Source organism: Orcinus orca, chromosome 2 (genome assembly GCF_937001465.1).
Source record: "Orcinus orca chromosome 2, mOrcOrc1.1, whole genome shotgun sequence".
In the NCBI taxonomy this organism is placed as follows: domain Eukaryota; kingdom Metazoa; phylum Chordata; class Mammalia; order Artiodactyla; family Delphinidae; genus Orcinus; species Orcinus orca.
The window spans coordinates 1042096-1060362 of record NC_064560.1 but is presented as its reverse complement, the minus strand read 5'-3'; the positions used below and the strand labels follow the sequence as shown (position 1 = coordinate 1060362).

The 18267-nt window shown below is 41.9% G+C and overlaps 1 protein-coding gene across 4 annotated transcripts in view; it reads left to right on the top strand.

Moving 5' to 3' along the window:
- The window catches only part of LOC117196139 (translation initiation factor IF-2-like), a 60588-nt gene that overhangs the window by 19970 nt on the left and 22351 nt on the right, over positions 1-18267 (top strand). The window contains exons 2-3 of one of the 4 annotated variants that reach the window (XR_007475269.1): positions 721-2746; positions 3273-10742. The exons of 2 other annotated variants lie outside the window; for them this stretch is intronic. Coding sequence is in view for 1 of the 2 variants with exons in the window: in XM_033403521.2 (XP_033259412.1) it covers positions 721-809 (89 nt within the window). In the remaining variant the exon portion in view is untranslated. Of the gene's footprint in view, positions 1-720; positions 10743-18267 lie in introns of those variants that run through there. One more of the 4 variants, XM_033403521.2, reaches the window with a different exon arrangement.

The window sequence follows — 18267 nt, the reverse complement described above, 5'->3', positions numbered from 1 at the left end:
TTTAAGGAAATGTTATGATGATATCACTCATGTCAATGTCCAGTATTTCCTAATGAATCAAGCTTCATTTCATGGCTGTATGACTTCTGTAGGAATATCCTTTTAAGCTCACCGTGGACCTGTGTTATGTGCATTTAGGCCACTGCAGTAAACACACGGCAGCAGGGAGCACCCTTGGCACACACGAGCGGGTCTCTGTCCTTGCAGCCCAGCCCAGGAGGGACATATGACTCCATCAGCACGGCTCCAAACTTGTATCAGTGTTGACTGCTTGCCAGGTGGTATGGCACCAAATTCTCTCCTTTTAAAGTGTTGTTTTCCCATCTGGCTTTCATCCTTTCTTGCATCACAAAAGTATACTTCTAGAAAAAGGAATATTCATCAGCTATATCAAAAAAGACAGGCCACCTTAAATCAACATCTAAAAAGATTAAATTTTGTTTGCAAAATTCTAAAACAGATTTTGGATGTTTTCTACATGAAAGCTACTTTCCTGTTCGAAGGAATATTGACCTGTTTCTATAGTGAATAGATTTACCCATGGAACCCTACAAATAGAATAGCCCTCTGTGGCAAAGAGGCTTTCTGCCAGTATCTTTTCTCCTTTTCTTTCTTAGTAGAACCCTTGGTTTGTAGTGGGACCCATCTCTGTCCAGGAGACTGTATTTCCTCACTTCCCTGTAGCTTGATGTGGTCATGTGACCAACGTCTGTCCAATAGGAAATAAGCAGAAGCCGTGCAAGGAACTTACCGAAATCCTTAAACAGAGGGGGCTCTTCTCCCTCTCTCCTTCCTCTGGCACAACATGAGCGTGGTGGCCGGAGCTTGAATAGCCCTCTTGAACTACGAAGTGGAAGCCACGTGCTAAGGACGACAGAGCAAAAAGCAGCAGCCTGGTTTTCTGGCACCGTGGACAGGCATGTCAGCCCAGGAGAGACTACCGCCGGATTCTTACACGTGAGAGAACGTACTCTGCTATTTTGGTAAGCCACTGTAATTTTGGGTTCCTTGTTGCTCATAGCTACGTCTAACTCAGCTCTCGAATATGGAAAGAAATGATCTTCTTTTGAGAATATAGCATCATGTGCTCTAGGTTGTTTAATTGAGGCTGATGGCGGCGTCTCCATTTGATGAAGGAATTCAAATCTGAATGATGTCCCCGTAGTAAAAAAAATTGATAACAATACAAGCTCACTTTGATTTCTCTCTCTGAGGGTGTCAGTACCTTCACTGTGATGTTCACTTCCTTTGAAAGAATAACATGTTCTGACAAGTGGAAGCTGGTTATCTAAAGCAAATACCTTGCTACTTTAAATCTGCTCAAGAACAAACTGTATTCGTTTTCAATTCCTGTGTCTAAAGCAGCTGTGGAAAATGTATGTTCCAATGAATTCAAAAGATCAATGTTGAATTAACAGTAAGTGCGTTCTGCACTGAGGACAGTTGCTTCTAGAGTGCTGCTAACTTGTCTCTCGGCCTAGATGGTGGCTGCTTACATATTTGCTTTATACTTGTCCACTAAACTGTACCTATACTGTTCCGTGTTATATATTTCATACTAATAAAGGATTAAAGACGTGAATTTTGTGATTTCTTTTAAAAATGCACCTTTCACTCGTTTTGAAGCAAATGTTTTGTTTTGTTTAATATTTGTTTTGGCCACACCGGGTCTTAGCTGTGGCACATGGGATCTTTTTAGTTGTTTAGTTGTTAAGAACTGTTGGTTGCAGCCTGCGTGTGGGATCTAGTTCCCTGACCAGGGATTGAACCTGGGGCCCCTGCATTGGAAGCGCAGAGTCTTAGCCACTGGGCCACCAGGGAAGTCCCACAAATACTTTGTTTTTGACGAAAAAATGTAAAATATAAAATTCATAGTATTGTCAGCAAATTTCCCAATAAAAATGTATTGCTTTGATTAACAATTTTTATCAAATATGTGTGGTATCTTCATTGAAACCGTCCAGTAGTTTAACTAAGGATAATCCCAGAAAATTATCAGACTTTCTCTATATAACATCCACTTTAGCCAAACCCTTTAATAAACAGGATCTAGTTGAAAGATAACCACCTCACGTCTTTAGTAGAACAAACCTAGAATGAATGAATGGCTAGATTAGATTTTTTAAAGTTCCAGGAGCATTCTAAGACATATTTCTGTAAAAATAGATAGCATAGTAAAAGAGCATTGGTCTCCACTAGTGTGTTTGGACAAGGCACTTAAGTTTTTGAGTTTTAGTTCGCTCTATCTATAAAAGAGATATGATAATCCCTGCCCTCCTAGATGTGTGAAAGACTGTTGAACAAGCGTTTTATAAGCCTGTTATTATTAATATGCAGATTTGATTTAACATGGTTACGGTCCAGATTGATCCAAGTTCTCTGAGGCTTTATGTGCCAGCAGAGGGGATGTATCAGTTGAGTTAAGCCATACTAGCTGCCTTCGCAGGCACTGTGACCTCTCAGGGAATTAGCACAACACAGATGTACTCCTCCATCATCCTAATCCAGTGCGAGTCAGGAGGGCCTCTTTGGCGGCTCTCCTACAATTCTGGGACGTGGGGTGCTTACATTTCACAACTCTGCCGTCTTAAAGTCCTTTACTTCCGGCTCTACTGATGGGAAAGAGAAGACGGAGAGCTCACACCTGCCCATAATGGTTCTCGACTGAAAGAGTCATGTGTCCTCCCGCCAGAGTCCTCGGCCAGCACTGTTTCTGTAGCCCCATCCCAGCTGCAGGGGAACACAGGTACTTACAACACTCTCTCACAACAAGCAACTTACAAGGAAGCTACTTGATTTAAAGCCAGGATTCTTAATATCAAGTCCATGGAATGGCTTTAAGGGGTCTGAGAGTCCCATGAGATTTTACACACAAATCTGGACTTGTGTTGTGATGTTTATTTTCCTAGGAAGAGGATCCATCTCTTTCTTTGGTCTCAAAGGGGTGCTCAAAAAAAAGTAAAGAATTACTGATTTAAGGCAGTAGGTAAGGGGAGAAAACTGTGGAATTGGCTGCTATCCTTTCTTTTAAATTTAATACTGCCTACAGTTTACTGCCTACTTAGGGTAGAAGACACATGGACAGTAGAGGTTCCACGCACAGTGGATGGCTAGTTGTTACACCAGGCATTTTTCATATGCTACCTTTAATCTTCACATTCACCTCGAAGGCAGATATTCTCATCCCCTTTGTGCAAATAGGGAAACTGAAGCTGAGCGGGGCCCTGTGAGGTTCCCAGGCACCGAGACCCTATGCCCCCCGTTTCTTGTAGGCAAGACTCCAGCCTCCATGACCTCCCCTGAGTTCCAAAGGGCAGATTATGGAACAGTTGCTAATCAGGGGGGAGCAGCCAGGAAACCACCTGAGGCAAGACTGAAGGGGCCAGAGAAGCTCGTCCACCTGAGATGAGGTCAAGGGAGCGCACGCCCTGCACACGTCCCACCCTGAGTCATGGTTACAAAGACCCTCATCAAATCCTGGCAAAGTAATAAAGCTGTCCCTTTCTGCTTCACGCCAAACCCTGTCTCCGAGATTTGATTCTGCACCCGTGTGCAGAGAGGCTGAGCTTTCAGTAGCAAAACTAAGAAGCATAAGGATCACATAATATGCCTCAGATCACACAGCTAGTAAATGCAAGGCATGTGTGTGAACCCAGGACTGTTTAGCTTCAAAGTCCTCATATCACACTGGGCCATTTAGGTGTTTATTATCCATTGTGAATGAGACATAAAAGACAATATGGCCTGAACGTATTCATAACTTTATTTTCCTGCAAACTGAACAAACCAGACAAAATACCAGTCTTTAGCAGAAATGTCATAGAAATTTCTGTGGTTGAATGACAAGACTCCAACGTTGATGAAGATCTGTTGTGTACACAACTGACTACAGATAGAGAAAGGCCAAATAGCAAAGAAGAAAAGTGAAAGAATTTCTACCTGATTCATATTTAAATACATGGATAGATAAATAGAAGTATGTGCTTAATGCTTTTCTGATTTTTAGATAACTTTTATTATTTTTTTAAATTTATTTATTTATTTAGCTGTGCTGGGTCTTAGTGGCAGCACGCGGAATCTTTTAGTTGTGGCATTCAAACTCTTAGCTGCGGCATGTGGGATCTAGTTTCCTGACCAGGGATCAAACCCTGGCCCCCTGCATTGGGAGCGCAGAGTCTTAGCCACTGGACCACCAAGGAAGTCCCTGATTTTGAGATAACTTTGCAAATAATTTTCAGTAGTTTCATTTAGCTGGTGAGAGCTTTTTTTATTCTTTCTAAATTTTTTTCTGAATTTTCTAAATTTTCACTTTAAATATAGAAAGTCATTTAGAAATATTAAACATGTCCCTGAAGTGTCCAGAGTGACTCATGATCCACTCAGCCACTTCAGAGAGCACGGTGGAGTTGGCACCCTGGAGCATTTTTGGCAAGAGAATCTGGATTTTTTTTTTCTTGCAAACAACAAAAACCAGCTCTGGCAAAATGGAGTTTATTGGAAGAGCTTAGAGAATTCCTGGAAAGCTGGGTCCCCCAACTTGGACAAAGAATAGGAACCAAGTTGATCTCCAGGGTCAGGAAGCAAGTTGCTCTCGATGGTCGGGAAGCACGTTGTTACTGCTGCGAAGGTCTTGCAGCAGTAACATTTTGTCAACTTGTAACTGTTCTCATACCCATGCTTCACTGATTCAAAGTCTCAAAGCGGTCTAAATATCCAATCCTCCATCACAGGCTCAATACCCCTCTCCGTGCTATTTCCCCACCCCTGCAGCCTTTTGTTCCTATAAGGGAAAGAAGCCACTTCCTCCAAAAATGACACACGATAAAGGATTCTCAAAAAAGAGATTGGGGTGCCAAATAGGACAGCCAGACAGTAACTAACTGCTCCCACTACAGCCAGCCATCCCCAGCTCACTGACACAAGGCTCTTTGTGTACAAATTTTAGAAAAGGAAATTAAAAAGTGAAATGTCGTAGTCAAATTTCTTAGTTACCTATGCAAAATGAAAACATAATAAATGTATTCTATAAAATAATATATTAATTTGGAAATACCACTCATCTCTTAATCACTGCTGTTTCTTTCCCAATACTTATCAGAGGAACAAAAGCTGAGTACAGATAGGTCTTTTAAAAGAATAGTATAGGAATTCCCTGGTGGTCCAGTGGTTAGGACTCGGTGCTTCCACTGCTGTGGCCCTGGTCTGGGGATTAAGACCCTGCAAGCCACGCAGCATGGCCAAAAAAAAAAAAAATAGGATTGATTATACCAAAGGGAGTACAATAAGGAAAAGAACTTGTGAATAGTTAATAACAAAAGTAAGAGGTAGATAGAAAAAAGAAATAAGGGATGAAGAGACAGACCCTGCAGAGGAAAAGAGAGGGAGGCTGTAGAGAGAAACATGGGTGTAAGTCTTTAGCAACCTCTTCCTGCAGCCTCGCTCCTTCCGCTAACGTGTATTCCTCATCACCCTTCCCTTCCTGTCACCATTACTTGCATCAGTCCCGGTGAGTTCCCTGCACCTAGAGACAAACATACGCCCTACAGAGATTTAGAGCTCATTCAGATTCCTACCAAGAGCAGCTTCCTTGCACTATCGGAACAGGAGCTCAGAAAGCCGCAGTGCTGGCCACAGCAGCCCTGGGGTCTCCGGCAGAAGCCTGGCAGACAGAGATGACAACAGCCATCAGAACCCGTTCCTCCTTTTTCTTCTTTAGAGCCCTTGCGAACAAAGCTCTTCCAAAAGAAGGGAGAACCCTTCACTAGCGGAGCCCAGTGATGCAAACCAGGGCTAACCCACCCCTCTGGCCTTCACCCAAAAGGAAATTCACCCAAGCGCTAGCCTTCACATTCTCCGTCAAAGTCAGCTAAAAAAGAATCTTAGGTTTACCTCTTTGGTTTTCAAGTTTTTCTTCCACGAGCTTAAGTAAAAGGGACTGTTACAGAACCCAACTTGGGCCCACTCACCCACAGGCGGTAAAGACAATCTACTGACGCCGGGTCGTGGTGAAGGAAAGCGCAGCACTTTTCGCAAGGCGCCCAGTGTTGGGCCAAGCAAGGAGCCCGGGAAGCTCATGCTCAAAGGGCCCAAACTCCCCAATGGCTTTCAGGGAAAGGTTTTTAAGGACAGAGTGAAGGAGAGGGCTTTGGGGTGTGTGGCCATCTCACGGACACTCTTCTGATTGGTTGGTGGTGAGGTAATTGGGAGTCAACATCATCAGCCTTCTGGTTCCAACCGGTCTGGGGTCTCCGTGTGGGTGGGCAGCATGCAGGTAACACACAGTGGCTCAAGGACATGGCTCAGAATAGTATCTACAGCCCTTGAGGAGGAACTAAATGTCCTTGACTTTGTTTAATGGCTAAACTATTATTATCTTGTCTTGCTTGACTGTTTTCCTTGTTTCTGCATTTTCTCACTTCTCTGATTAAATGTCTTCTTTGGAACTCAGGGAAGGCCTAGGAGGCTAACGCTTTTCATAAACAAGAGGCAGGCGGAGGACATGGGGTGGGGTGGGGTTCCGGGACTGCTCTTGACCAGAAACTTACAGCGACATGATCACTGGTTACAGAAGTCCTGGAAAGTCCTCACAGCCCCTAAATTATAATCTACTTTGAAAATGAATAGCTGTATTAGACAAATACAAAAAGTCTAAGAGTGGGATACTCCTAGATGTTTGTCTAAAGTAGGAAGAGGTAGAGAGAAAATAATAGATTGTGATAAAATCTTTCCACTCTGTTTTCTCAAAAGAGGATTTTTCTTGTTCCTTTCTTTGGGAGTTACCCTATTAACTCCCTTTCCATATTAACAGTGTGTCTCAACTGCAGCCAAGTTTTGCTATATTTTGTAAATCAACTTTTTTTTTCCTATCAAAAATAGCAAGCACAGAAACTTTTAAAGAGGAATGACTGTATCAGGACTAAGGCTTGAGGAAGAAGAAAAACAGGTCAACTTAGGCTTCACTTTACTGTATATGCTTTTTATAATATGTATGTTTCTTAAATTTAGCATATATTTTTGTTACAGAACAGCAAAAATGTAGAGGAGGTTCTATATTTGGAAAACTGTTTGATAAACATTTTGGCATTTATTAGGAAGAGTCAAAATCTTAAAAAGGAGAGCTGTAGACTGCAAATTCTATTGGAAAATGAATATAGATTTGGCAACATATCCTGATAATTGGGTGGTAGGCACATGACAATATTGAATGCAGAAGACAACGGTTTCTAAGAAAACCAGAATATTAGCCTTGTGTCACTGAGATGGGCTGGTGAACATAGAGAAGAATCATTTAGGAGAGGTAAACCTGGCTCTGTATTCCCAGAAAAATGGAACTGGAGTTAAGAACATTTTGTACGATTCAGTGTTAAGCTGGGTAGGGGTGAATTTGGCTATCAAGAGAGCATTTTTTTACTTGGGCTGGAGGCCAGGCCTCAGCCTCAGATGAAAAGGAGTGTGCTTCCCTAATACCCAGGGGAACTGAGAAGAAAGAAACTGAGCAGCTGCTTTAAATCCTCTTAGCAGCAGTCAGGGTATGTATCTCAACTAACTAACTAAATGGCTCTGGTCTTGGCCTGGTCATGGAAAGACGTGGACTAGAATGAAAACTGGAAACAGTTTAAGTGGCAACTCTGCATGGGAACATGAGTTAAATGGCTTTCAGCAACACCTATGCTTATTCACCTCTTTTGTACGTAATTTGTGACTAACGATGTGCCCAGACTAGAGTAAACTAGTTTATACACCCTAAATGGCTGATGGCGAAGTGGGTCTGGAGCGAGAGCACATGCAACACGACCCCAAGGACATCCCAGACCATCTCGTGGACTCTCACTTCTTTCTGGCATAACTGTATGTCTCTTTGCAACGTGACTTTGCTGTACCTCCCGTCAGGAGACAGTCCTTAAATCTGGCCTTGACCATGGGACTCCTGTGTGCAAGGCCTTGCCCTCTCTTGCTGTTGGGGACTCTGCCTGTTACCGAGTCTATGCTTATACTGTTCGACGCACGACAGGCCAATCAGTCGAGAGACAAGTTGTTGGGGCAAGGTATAGAGATTTTATTCCGGAAGCCAGCCGACTGAAAAGATGGTGGACTCATGTCCCAAAGACCCATCTTGCCCAGGTTTGGTTGCTAGTTTCTTTTATGGAACAAAGAGGGGAAGGTGAGGAGGTAAAGTAAAAAGAGGCAGTAGGTTGTTGCAAACATTTCCTGGTTCCAGCCAGCCTCCAGAGGGGAGGTGTTAATTTCTTCTTTCCTGCAGCCATTCATAGGTGGACCTTGTCAGGATGTTTCCTGGGAGCTGAACAAAGGTATTTTTAACTTAACACTCAGGCAGGGGAGGCAGGGTTTCTGGAAATGGGCAACAGCCTTTTAATGATTAACTTGTAAAAAAAAGCAATAGAATACAAAGGTTAAAGGACAAGAAACAGATCCAATATGGAGTCAGATTTGTTCTTCCCTATTACCTGCCTGCTCCTCTTCAGAAAAAGTCCAGGCTAGTCTCATAGAGGACAAAAGAGTGTGTGGAGAGAGGACCCGGCCTTGCCAGCCAACTCAGCCTCTCCAGGTGAGACCTATACACAGACAGGGAACTGCCCCTGCATGGAGCAAAAACAAACCCCAATTGCTGACCCACAGAACTGTGAGCAAATAGTGGGACTCTGCTTTAAGTTACTACATTTGGGGGATGACTGGCTATACAGTAAAAGTTAACACCATTACTAATAAGTCAATACCAATTATTATTATTTTTCAAACAGAAGATGTTGTTACAAGGCTTCAGCAAACATACATGATATGGGGATAATTTTTTAAGACTAAAATAAATCTAATATATCTTTATTTGTATACTAATTTATTATATATTTTAAAGAATAATAGAATTTAAAGCAGAAGTTAAAGAAGTACAACACAGCTACAATAAAGTAATTCACTGGAATTCAAATATCTGCAATCATTTAATCCAGGGGCTAGCAAACTACAGCCTTCAGGCCAAATCTGGACCCTGAACTCTTTTGTAAATAAAGTTTTATTGGCACACAGCTATGCTCATTCAATTACGTATTGTCCATAGCTTCTTCAATACTATGACTGCAGAATTGAGTGATTGAGACAAAGACCATGTGGCTTACAAAGTCTAAAATATGTACTGTCTGGTGCTTTACAGAAAAAGCTTGCTGACTCCTAGTGCTTGTAATTCAATAAATGTTAGCTGTCATCATCATTGTTATCATACATTGTCGTCATCCCTATTCTTGTCACCAATGGGATGCAAGTGGAAAGTAATTTTCCCTTGATAAAAGAGCAGACACCTAAACCTATAAAATTACTATTCCTAACCTTTACATGAACACTGTCATTGGCAGGTGAAGAGAAACATACACTCTTCTCCTTATCTGAGTAAGTATCAATACTAACAGAGACACTTGCCTTGTATTAGAATGCATTTATTTGCCATCCAAGTCCACACGTATATTTTTTACATAATTGCAAAGATATGATACATTTAAAAATCTTTTTAGATAACCATTAACCAAAATCAGCTTAAAATAAAATATGGACAAGAAACAAAAATTAGGCTTGATTTATTATGTGAAATTAATTGTTAGTGGTGTTTAGGAATCATATTAGCTGTTACTAAAAAGCTTAAATCTGTATTTCTACAGAGGAGTACAGTATTCTGGGGTCCTCAGAAAAAAAGGATAATCCAAGAAAGGAAGGTGTCTGTTTTTGCCTCCTTTCATTTTAATTTCTTCTTGACTTTCTTGGATATGATGATTTGAGTCTTTCTTGAATTCTGAGAAATTCTTAACCATTATATCCTTAAGGATTTCCTTGCCCCGTTCTCTTTCTTACTTCCTTCTGGGACTGGGATTATAGGTGCAATACTCCATGTCTATGTCTTTTAACTCCCTTTCACAGTTTCCATTCCCATTCTCTCTCTTGAACAGTGTCTATTGAATAGCCAATCCACTGTATCTCTAATTTTATTAAAATTTTAATTTTTAGAAGCTGTGTATAATACGTTTTTAATGCCAGGTTATTTTTTAGTCATTGATCTGATTACCTTTTTGATTTATTTCTGCAAATTAAGCTTACTTAGTTTACATTCCAAATCCAAAAAGTTAAACACTGTTAGTCTTTCAAGTCTGATTCTATTATTTATTATTTCTGCTGACTCTCACTCATGGTGGCTTATTTCCTCATATGTTTTGTGTCTTTTGATTGTGCATTAATATTTGTTGTAAATTTATCTCCTGTAATTCTTTGAAATCTGTGTTTTAAGTTGGGTTCCTTCAGAATGGACTTATATTTGCTTCTTCCAGGTACCTAGGGACACACAGGTAGCATGAATTTGTGCCTTAAAACTGTAAGAGGACCTGGTGGTGTTGGAAATTTTCAGTAAAACTTTACCTAACCACCTGCTTCCAGCCAGAGCCAAGGCTGCTAGGTAAGTTCCATTAGTATCTTACGTGAGGGCTTGGGTTACCAGATTTAGCCAATAAAAATAGAGGATGCTTGGGGGCTTCCCTGGTGGCGCAGTGGTTGAGAGTCTGCCTGCCGATGCAGGGGACACGGGTTCGTGCCCCAGTCCGCGAGGATCCCATATGCCGCGGAGCGGCTGGGCCCGTGAGCCATGGCCGCTAAGCCTGCGCGTCCAGAGCCTGTGCTCCGCAACGGGAGAGGCCACAACAGTGAGAGGCCCGCGTACAGCAAAAAAAAAAAAAAAAAAAAAAAAATACAGGATGCTGGTTAAAAGTGAATTTCAGAAAAACAACAAATTTTTTAGTGTAAGTATATCCTTTTTCAAGAAATGGATCATTTTGTAATTCATCCAGCATAGTGCTTCCTTTCAGGGTATTCACTTTATGTGGTGGTCTCTGCCCTGACTTTCCACCTTGCATGGGCCCTTAGACTATAGCTGATGTACCCCTCCAGTCTAGAGAAATCAGCAAAGGCCTTCAGGATAGCTTCTGCCATAGTATATGCTTTTCTGGATTCATGCTTTCTTATCCTTTTTTTCTTTTGTTTTCCATTTTTCTTCCTTCCTTCTCTCCCCTCCTTCCTTCTTTCTCCCTGAGGATTTCTTTTGCTTTACTGTTATTGAGCTTTGCTTTAAATATTAGTGGGAGAAAAGTTACTTAAGACATCATATGCTTGCCACTGTTGTATCCTGAGCTTTGTGTGTTCAGTAAAGCCTAGGGGAAAAGTCCATAATTATCACAAAGTGAGCCTGTAGGTCTTCTTTATCTTGCCAGTTTGGAATGGTTTATACCAATATAAAGAATAAATGTTAAAGCAATATATCCAAATTCCATTCAATCAGAGTTTTTGGAAATGAAGAAAAATGCATGATTTTACAATATTCAATACCAAGCTCCTTGTTTTAATGTGTATGTTTCTATGTTTAAAGAATGTTCTTGGCCAGAAAGTTAATAAGTTTAAAAGTCATTCCAATTTTTCAGTTGAGAGAATATACATATGAGAAAATACAGGTGGTTTTATGGGTGACAAGATTTGAGAAGATAGACCCAAGAACTAAAATATGTGTGACGAGGAGTATGATAAAAATTGGAAAATTTTAAAATATGGAAACATGGGTCCTGTGCCTTATAACCCATTGTTCGTTTGGTTTTGTTTTTCTTTATGTCAGAAAGCTTCTAAGAGTTCTTTGTCATTCTTGTAAAATTTCAGGAGGATGTGGCTAAGTATCAGTCTGTTAAAATGTATCAATATTAGATGGGGAGATTTTCTCTGTTATTGCTTTCATTACTATCTCTGTTCTCTTCCTGGAATTGTATTCATCCTCATGGATGGATCCTACATCTCTCTCAATCTGTCATTCATATTTTCTTTCACTTTTTTATCTGTCTGGAAGTTTATGTTGACTTAGCTTCTTAATTCATGAATATGATCTAAATAAAAAGAAATCAGCTTCAGATATATCTAAATTCTCACTGAATGTTTTCTATTTCTCTTGTCACAGTTAAGATATAGTAACTGAAATAGAGAATCATTAATAAATGTTTAATAATTTTCCTAAATTTTATAAAAAGTTTACTTATCAAAAAACCCAATGATCTAAAGAGGTTGGCTAATAATGGATACTCATTTCATAAATGACTAATAAATAACAAAAGTAACTAGTGGCAGAGTAGGGTTAACATATATTGACTCTGAATTGGGTCTAAATGAGTCCACAGTGGGTAAGTAGTCTTATCAGCCTACTCCAAAATGAAAATATCCACTTCTAACAAATATATCTTACTTCCCTTTACAATAGTAGCAGTTAATGAATCTTTTAATTACACTTATACATTTTTCTCATCAGCCCAGCTCCCAATGGAAATACCAACTTTTAACAAATACCTGTCTTACTAATAAAGGGTAACTTAAATATATAGGCAGACACTTAAAACTGAAAGATACCTAGTCCAACCTCTTCATTTTTTTTGGATATTTTTATTTATTTATATTTTAAATTTTTTATTTATTTTTATTTTTGGCCGCGTTGGGTCTTCATTGCTGTGCGCAGGCTTTCTCTAGTTGCGGTGAGCGGGGGCTACTCTTCGTTGCAGTGCACAGGCTTCTCACTGTGGTGGCTTCCCTTGTTGTGGAGCATGGGCTCTAGGTGCACGGGCTTCAGCACTTGTGGCTCACGGGCTCAGAAGTTGTGGCTCGCGGGCTCTAGAGCACAGGCTCACTAGCTATGGCGCACGGGCTTAGTTGCTCCGAGGCATGTGGGATCTTCCCAGACCAGGGCTCGAACCCGTGTCCCCTTGATTAGCAGGTGGATTCTTAACCACTGTGCCACCAGGGACGCCCCCTCTTCGTTTTAACAGTGAGGAATCTGAATCACAAGGATTAAATGATTTGTCTAAGATAACAGTGAGAAACACGGTTTCTTGATTCCTACCTCATTCATAAACAATCCATTGTCTGAACCATCAGCATGACTGGTCTTGGTGACAGTGAGATGTGCCTTGGGAACAAGCCAGACTTATCAGAAAAGAAAATGCTGCGCACAGAGCTGCTTCTGGGGAAACCACACCAAAATAATCATCGGAACTCTGCAGAGCCCAGGCTACTAGAGACGCCAGGCGCCAAACTCGTGAAGCAGTAAATCAGAGAAAGGGATGTAACATAGTGAGCTGTTACTGAAACGGACTCTAGGCACTCTCAGACACACGTAAATAAAATCAATCTATAATGTGGCCCTACAATCTCCGTGCCAAGCCCACACCTACTTTTCTCTTACTCACTTCTCTCTCAAGGCCTCTTTCTCTTCTCTGTCTCCTTTCCCCCATCACTACTCCCTCAAAATCTAATTTTTTTAAATATTTATTCATTTATTTGGCTGCACCTGGGCCTTAGTTGCAGCAGGTGGGATCCTCGTTGCCGCGTGCAAGACCTTTGCTGCGGCATGCAGGCTCTTAGTTGCAGCATGCATGTGGGATCTAGTTCCCTGACCGGGGATGGCACCCGGCCCCCTGCATTAGGAGCACGGAGTCTTATCCACTGTGCCACCAGGGAAGTCCCTCGAAATCTAATTTTAACTAGATTATATTTCCATCAGTATTTTTTTTTTTACGTGGCAGGGGAGAGGGTAAAAAGTATACAACACATAGGCAGCGTAATTTCCCCTAAGTCCTGAATTCCTTAAACTTGATCTTAGCTATGCAATTTAGTCATTTTCCCTATAGATTTAATTTAAGGGTAAAGTTTAAAGCTTTAAAAATAAAGCTGTATTTTTTCCCTTTAAAAGAATTATAAGGTTGCTGCATTATGCACCGCGTGATCCATATTTTGGAAAAGAATTTTGAAGAAAAATAAAGATGATTAAACTTACCATACATTTATAAGACTGGAAGTATCTCTTTCTATGAATCTTGCTAATTAGAGGATGAAGTACCTTTAAAGAAATAATCTTTAAAGAAGTGCGTCTACTGTCAAATTTATCAGACGGCGGATAAAAGCCAGCTCCTGTAAAGGAAGAGGAAGAGAGCAGAAGCCCACTCTCTAATTCTTTTTTCTTCTTCTAACACGTACTTTCCTCTAAATATGTAATGTTCTGCCTTGATGGAGCACTAACTTAGCGCTTGGACTGTGCCGGCGGTGGCAACTGACACGTCAACGATATGGAAGGACTGTTTACTCTCATCACATTGTCGAAAGGTAATGAAAACTGAGAATTTCTCAATGGTTTTCATGGCACGTGAGCACAGGCCAATTTACAGTTATTCCATGATCCTATTTTAGTCCCCTGTTGATAATGGAGTCCCCGCTGTGTTGTTTCTTTTAAAAATCTCATACTTTTGAGTAAGTTGACATTCGATGTGTGCTGTGTCTATTTCTAGATGTAGTGTTATTAAAGACATTATCATCTGAGAGTGTGAACACATAACATTGTACCTCTAGCTTCTTGAGTGTATGGTCTTCTGAACCTTAGGGGTTTGCTTCCAGGGCTGCTTAGCCCCTTTCTGCAAAGCAGGAAAGTTCCAGCTCAGACTCTGGAATAATTCAGATCCTCTGTAAGTGGTAGACAAAGGACCCTAAGTCCACCCATCACCAGCCCAACATCGGATCAGACTCTAACTACTGATAGTGTCTGACCATTTACCCCAGTATTTCCAGGAGATCGCTTCCTCATTTACAGCTCGCCCTCTTCTTTGAAGGTGGGAAACTTCATTGCTGCTTTTCTCCCTGTGCTTCACTGCCTCACCCCCTGCACACTGGGTACTCCCCCATCCCCATCGCATCCAGCCGAGTGAATGGTTTGCGCCTCTGAACATCACTGTTCAGTGACTAGTATCCCTAGACCTCCTCTTTCTTTTGGAGCTTTTCCAACGGCCTGGGATTTGGACACCCACCTGCCTCACTGACCGCAGCCTGGCAGAGCTAAGGTTCATCACCTCCAAGGACTGTGCTTGTCTGCACTGGATCCGACCACTATCTATCCTGACATCTTTACAGCGTTCCCCAAATGAGAGCTCTGGCAGCGGGGGCTCTGCAGAGAAGCCCTCCTAAGAACACGGGCTTCCGAACCGTCACCATATGGGCAAAAGCCAGCTCCCTAGTCCAGTGGTGGCAGAGGTCCCGAGACGCGTGGGGCATGGGGGCAAGGATGGCCCATCAGAAGGTGACCTTCTCGTGCAGCAGCAAAGGCCAACTTGAAGCTCTCTCAGCCTATAAACCAGTCTATAAAAATAATTAAATAAGCCTTCAGAGCAACAGCCATTAGCTCTGGAGAGCCAAACAGGCATCCAACACCCAACATCCTGAATCGGTGTCTTTCCGAGGCAGAAGGGAAGTGATGCCCCTACTGCATTTTGAAATGAAAGCAGAAGTTACTCTGCGGCCGGGCTAGAGCTTAACGTTTTCAGCAAGACGTGGATCCTTTATTTGCTCTCCACTCAACGATGCTCTGACTGCAAGTCCTGTTCACAGCGAAGGGGAACTGAGACCAGGGTGCAGAAACTAAGCCCCCAACTTGCCTTGGGTCGAGCCGCTGTTGCAGGTAAAATCGGGGGTTGCCCTGCCTAAATAATGCAAAGTATTGTGTGTGGCGGCCATTAGAATGAGCCTCTCAGACCGCCTAGTGCAGGAGGTATAACCGGCCTCCAGCCCCGGCCCCTGGCATGCTGGCAGCCAGGCCAAGCTTCCCAAGGGCTGCTCCGGGCGGTGCCCGGGCACGGCAGGGATGCCAAGGGGGCCCACAACTGGGAGGCAGGGCCTCCTCCCATGGGTGACTCTGGCTCAAAGACCCTTTCAATCTTGCGGGATTTTCTTAGAACCGCACAGCAGTCTACAGCTCTCCGCCACACCTTTACTCCCCGTCCTTTCCTCCCACGCCGTCCGCTTCCCCTCCATCCCTCCTCCCCGCCCCCCTTCATGGGTGTCAGACCTGCATCAAGTCTGCTGGCTCCTCCCACCCCTTCTGCTGCCTCCCCACCCTCCCTCACAGGTGTGTGCGCCAGTGCACCTCTTACGAATACATCTAATCCCTTCTTGGCCTCTGCTTCTCAGAGGACCTAAACAGCTAAATCACTACTTAGCTATTTTGTTTTGCATGTGCAATTTGGAACCAAACATACTTTCTGAATTCTTAGTAATGAAAGAATGTGAATTACATATATTGACCAATTAACTCTGTTGACCTAAACGCGTAGAAAGCATTTCAGTTCTGAGTAACTTAAAATGTCTAGAGCAAGGCGCTCTAGACTTGAAGAGCTATCATAGGAGCCGCAAGGAAAGAGGTGAGGCCAGGCAGTCTCCCCGTCCTACGTGCACTGGAATGAACTTGTAGAGGAGGTGCTGTAACAACTGAGAAAGCACAGACTGCCTCAAGGCTTGGCTGGGGGTGGACAGGGCTCTGAGGGACACACTGTCCCTCATTACCTAGTCACTCATCCACACAACAAAGTCCACTCAGCACCCGCTCCACAACGAGCTTGCCTTCAAGGATGATAGAGGCAGGCCTTTCCAACTCATCACTTTGCCATTTCCCTTTTGCTGGTGTAAAAAAAATCAATAATCAGAAACCTCAATTAAACAGAGTTAGGAGACCAGCAGGGGGCACTCTCACGCACTGTGATGGCAGCAGAAGCCAGCAGGAAGAAGACAAACTCCCCCTTTTTCCTGGTGAGGACTCAGCCAACAACAAGCCCTGGACTCTGTTTACTTCGGTCCTAGTAAATCTTCCCTTCCCCTCTATAAAAGTGGTCTCCTCCCCTTGCTGTGCAGGGCCTTGCATGTGGTTCCCCATGGTTACAGATCTCGAATTGCAATTCTCTGCTGATCTCAAATAAACCCATCTTTGCGGGAGAAATATGTGGTCAATACTAGGAACACAGGTGTCCATCCATGTGTCTACCTTCTGAATGCCTGGGTTTTCAGACAGTATCCAACAGATAAACGTGACGTTTATCTGTTGTTAAAGTTTCTTTGTAAAAAGTATATGGGATTTGGTTATAGTTTGCTTTATATTTTTCTGTTTGTTTGAAATTTGTCATATTAAAATTAGGTAAAAGTGAAAAGTGATCTCATAGACTGAAAAAATGTTTTCCCTTTTTTATGTGGAAATAATTTCACACTTACAGAAAAGTTGAAAGAATAATACTTTCTGATCTTTTGTTGTTAGTGTATAGGAATGCAAGAGATTTCTGTGCATTAATTTTGTATCCTGCTACTTTACCAAATTTTTTGATTAGGTCTAGTAGTTTCCTGGTGGCATCTTTAGGATTTTCTATGTATAGTATCATGTCATCTTCAAACAGGGACAGTTTTACTTCTTCTTTTCCAATTTGTATTCCTTTTATTTCTTTCTCTTCTCTGATTGCCATGGCTAGGACTTCCAAAACTGTGTTGAATAAGAGTGGCGAGAGTGGACATCCTTGTCTTGTTCCTGATCTTAGTGGCACAGCCAAAGCAATCTTGAGAAAGAAAAATGGAGTTGGAGGAATCAGGTTCCCCAACTCCAAACTATACCACAAAGCTACAGTAATCAAGATGGTATGGTACTGGCACAAAAACAGAAATATAGATCAATGGTACAGGATAGAAAGCCCAGAGATAAACCCACACACATATGGTCACCTTATCTTTGATAAAGGAGGCAAGAAAGTACAATGGAGAAAAGACAGCCTCTTCAATAAGTGGTGCTGGGAAAACTGGACAGCTACATGTAAAAGAATGAAATTAGAGCACTCCCTAACACCATACACAAAAATAAACTCAAAATGGATTAAAGACCTAAATGTAAGGCCAGACACTATAAAACTCTTAGAGGAAAACATAGGCAGAACATTCTATGACATACACCACAGCAAGATCTTTTTGACCCACCTCCTAGAGCAATGGAAATAAAAACAAAAATAAACAAATGGGACTTAATTAAACTTAAAAGCTTTTGCACAGCAAAGAAAACCATAAACAAGACAAAAAGACAACCCTCAGAATGGGAGAAAATATTTGCAAATGAAACAAAAGACAAAGGATTAATCTCCAAAATATACAAAAGCTCATGGAGCTCAATATCAAAAACACAAACAATCCAGTTAAAAAATGAGCAGAAGACCTAAATAGACATTTCACTAAGGAAGACATACAGATGGCCAAGAGGCACATGAAAAGATGCTCAACATCACTAATTATTAGAGAAATGCACATCAAAACTACAATGAGGTATCACCTCACGCTGGTCAGAATGGCCATTATCAAAAAATCTAGAAACAATAAATTCTGGAGAGGATGTGGAGAAAAGGGAAC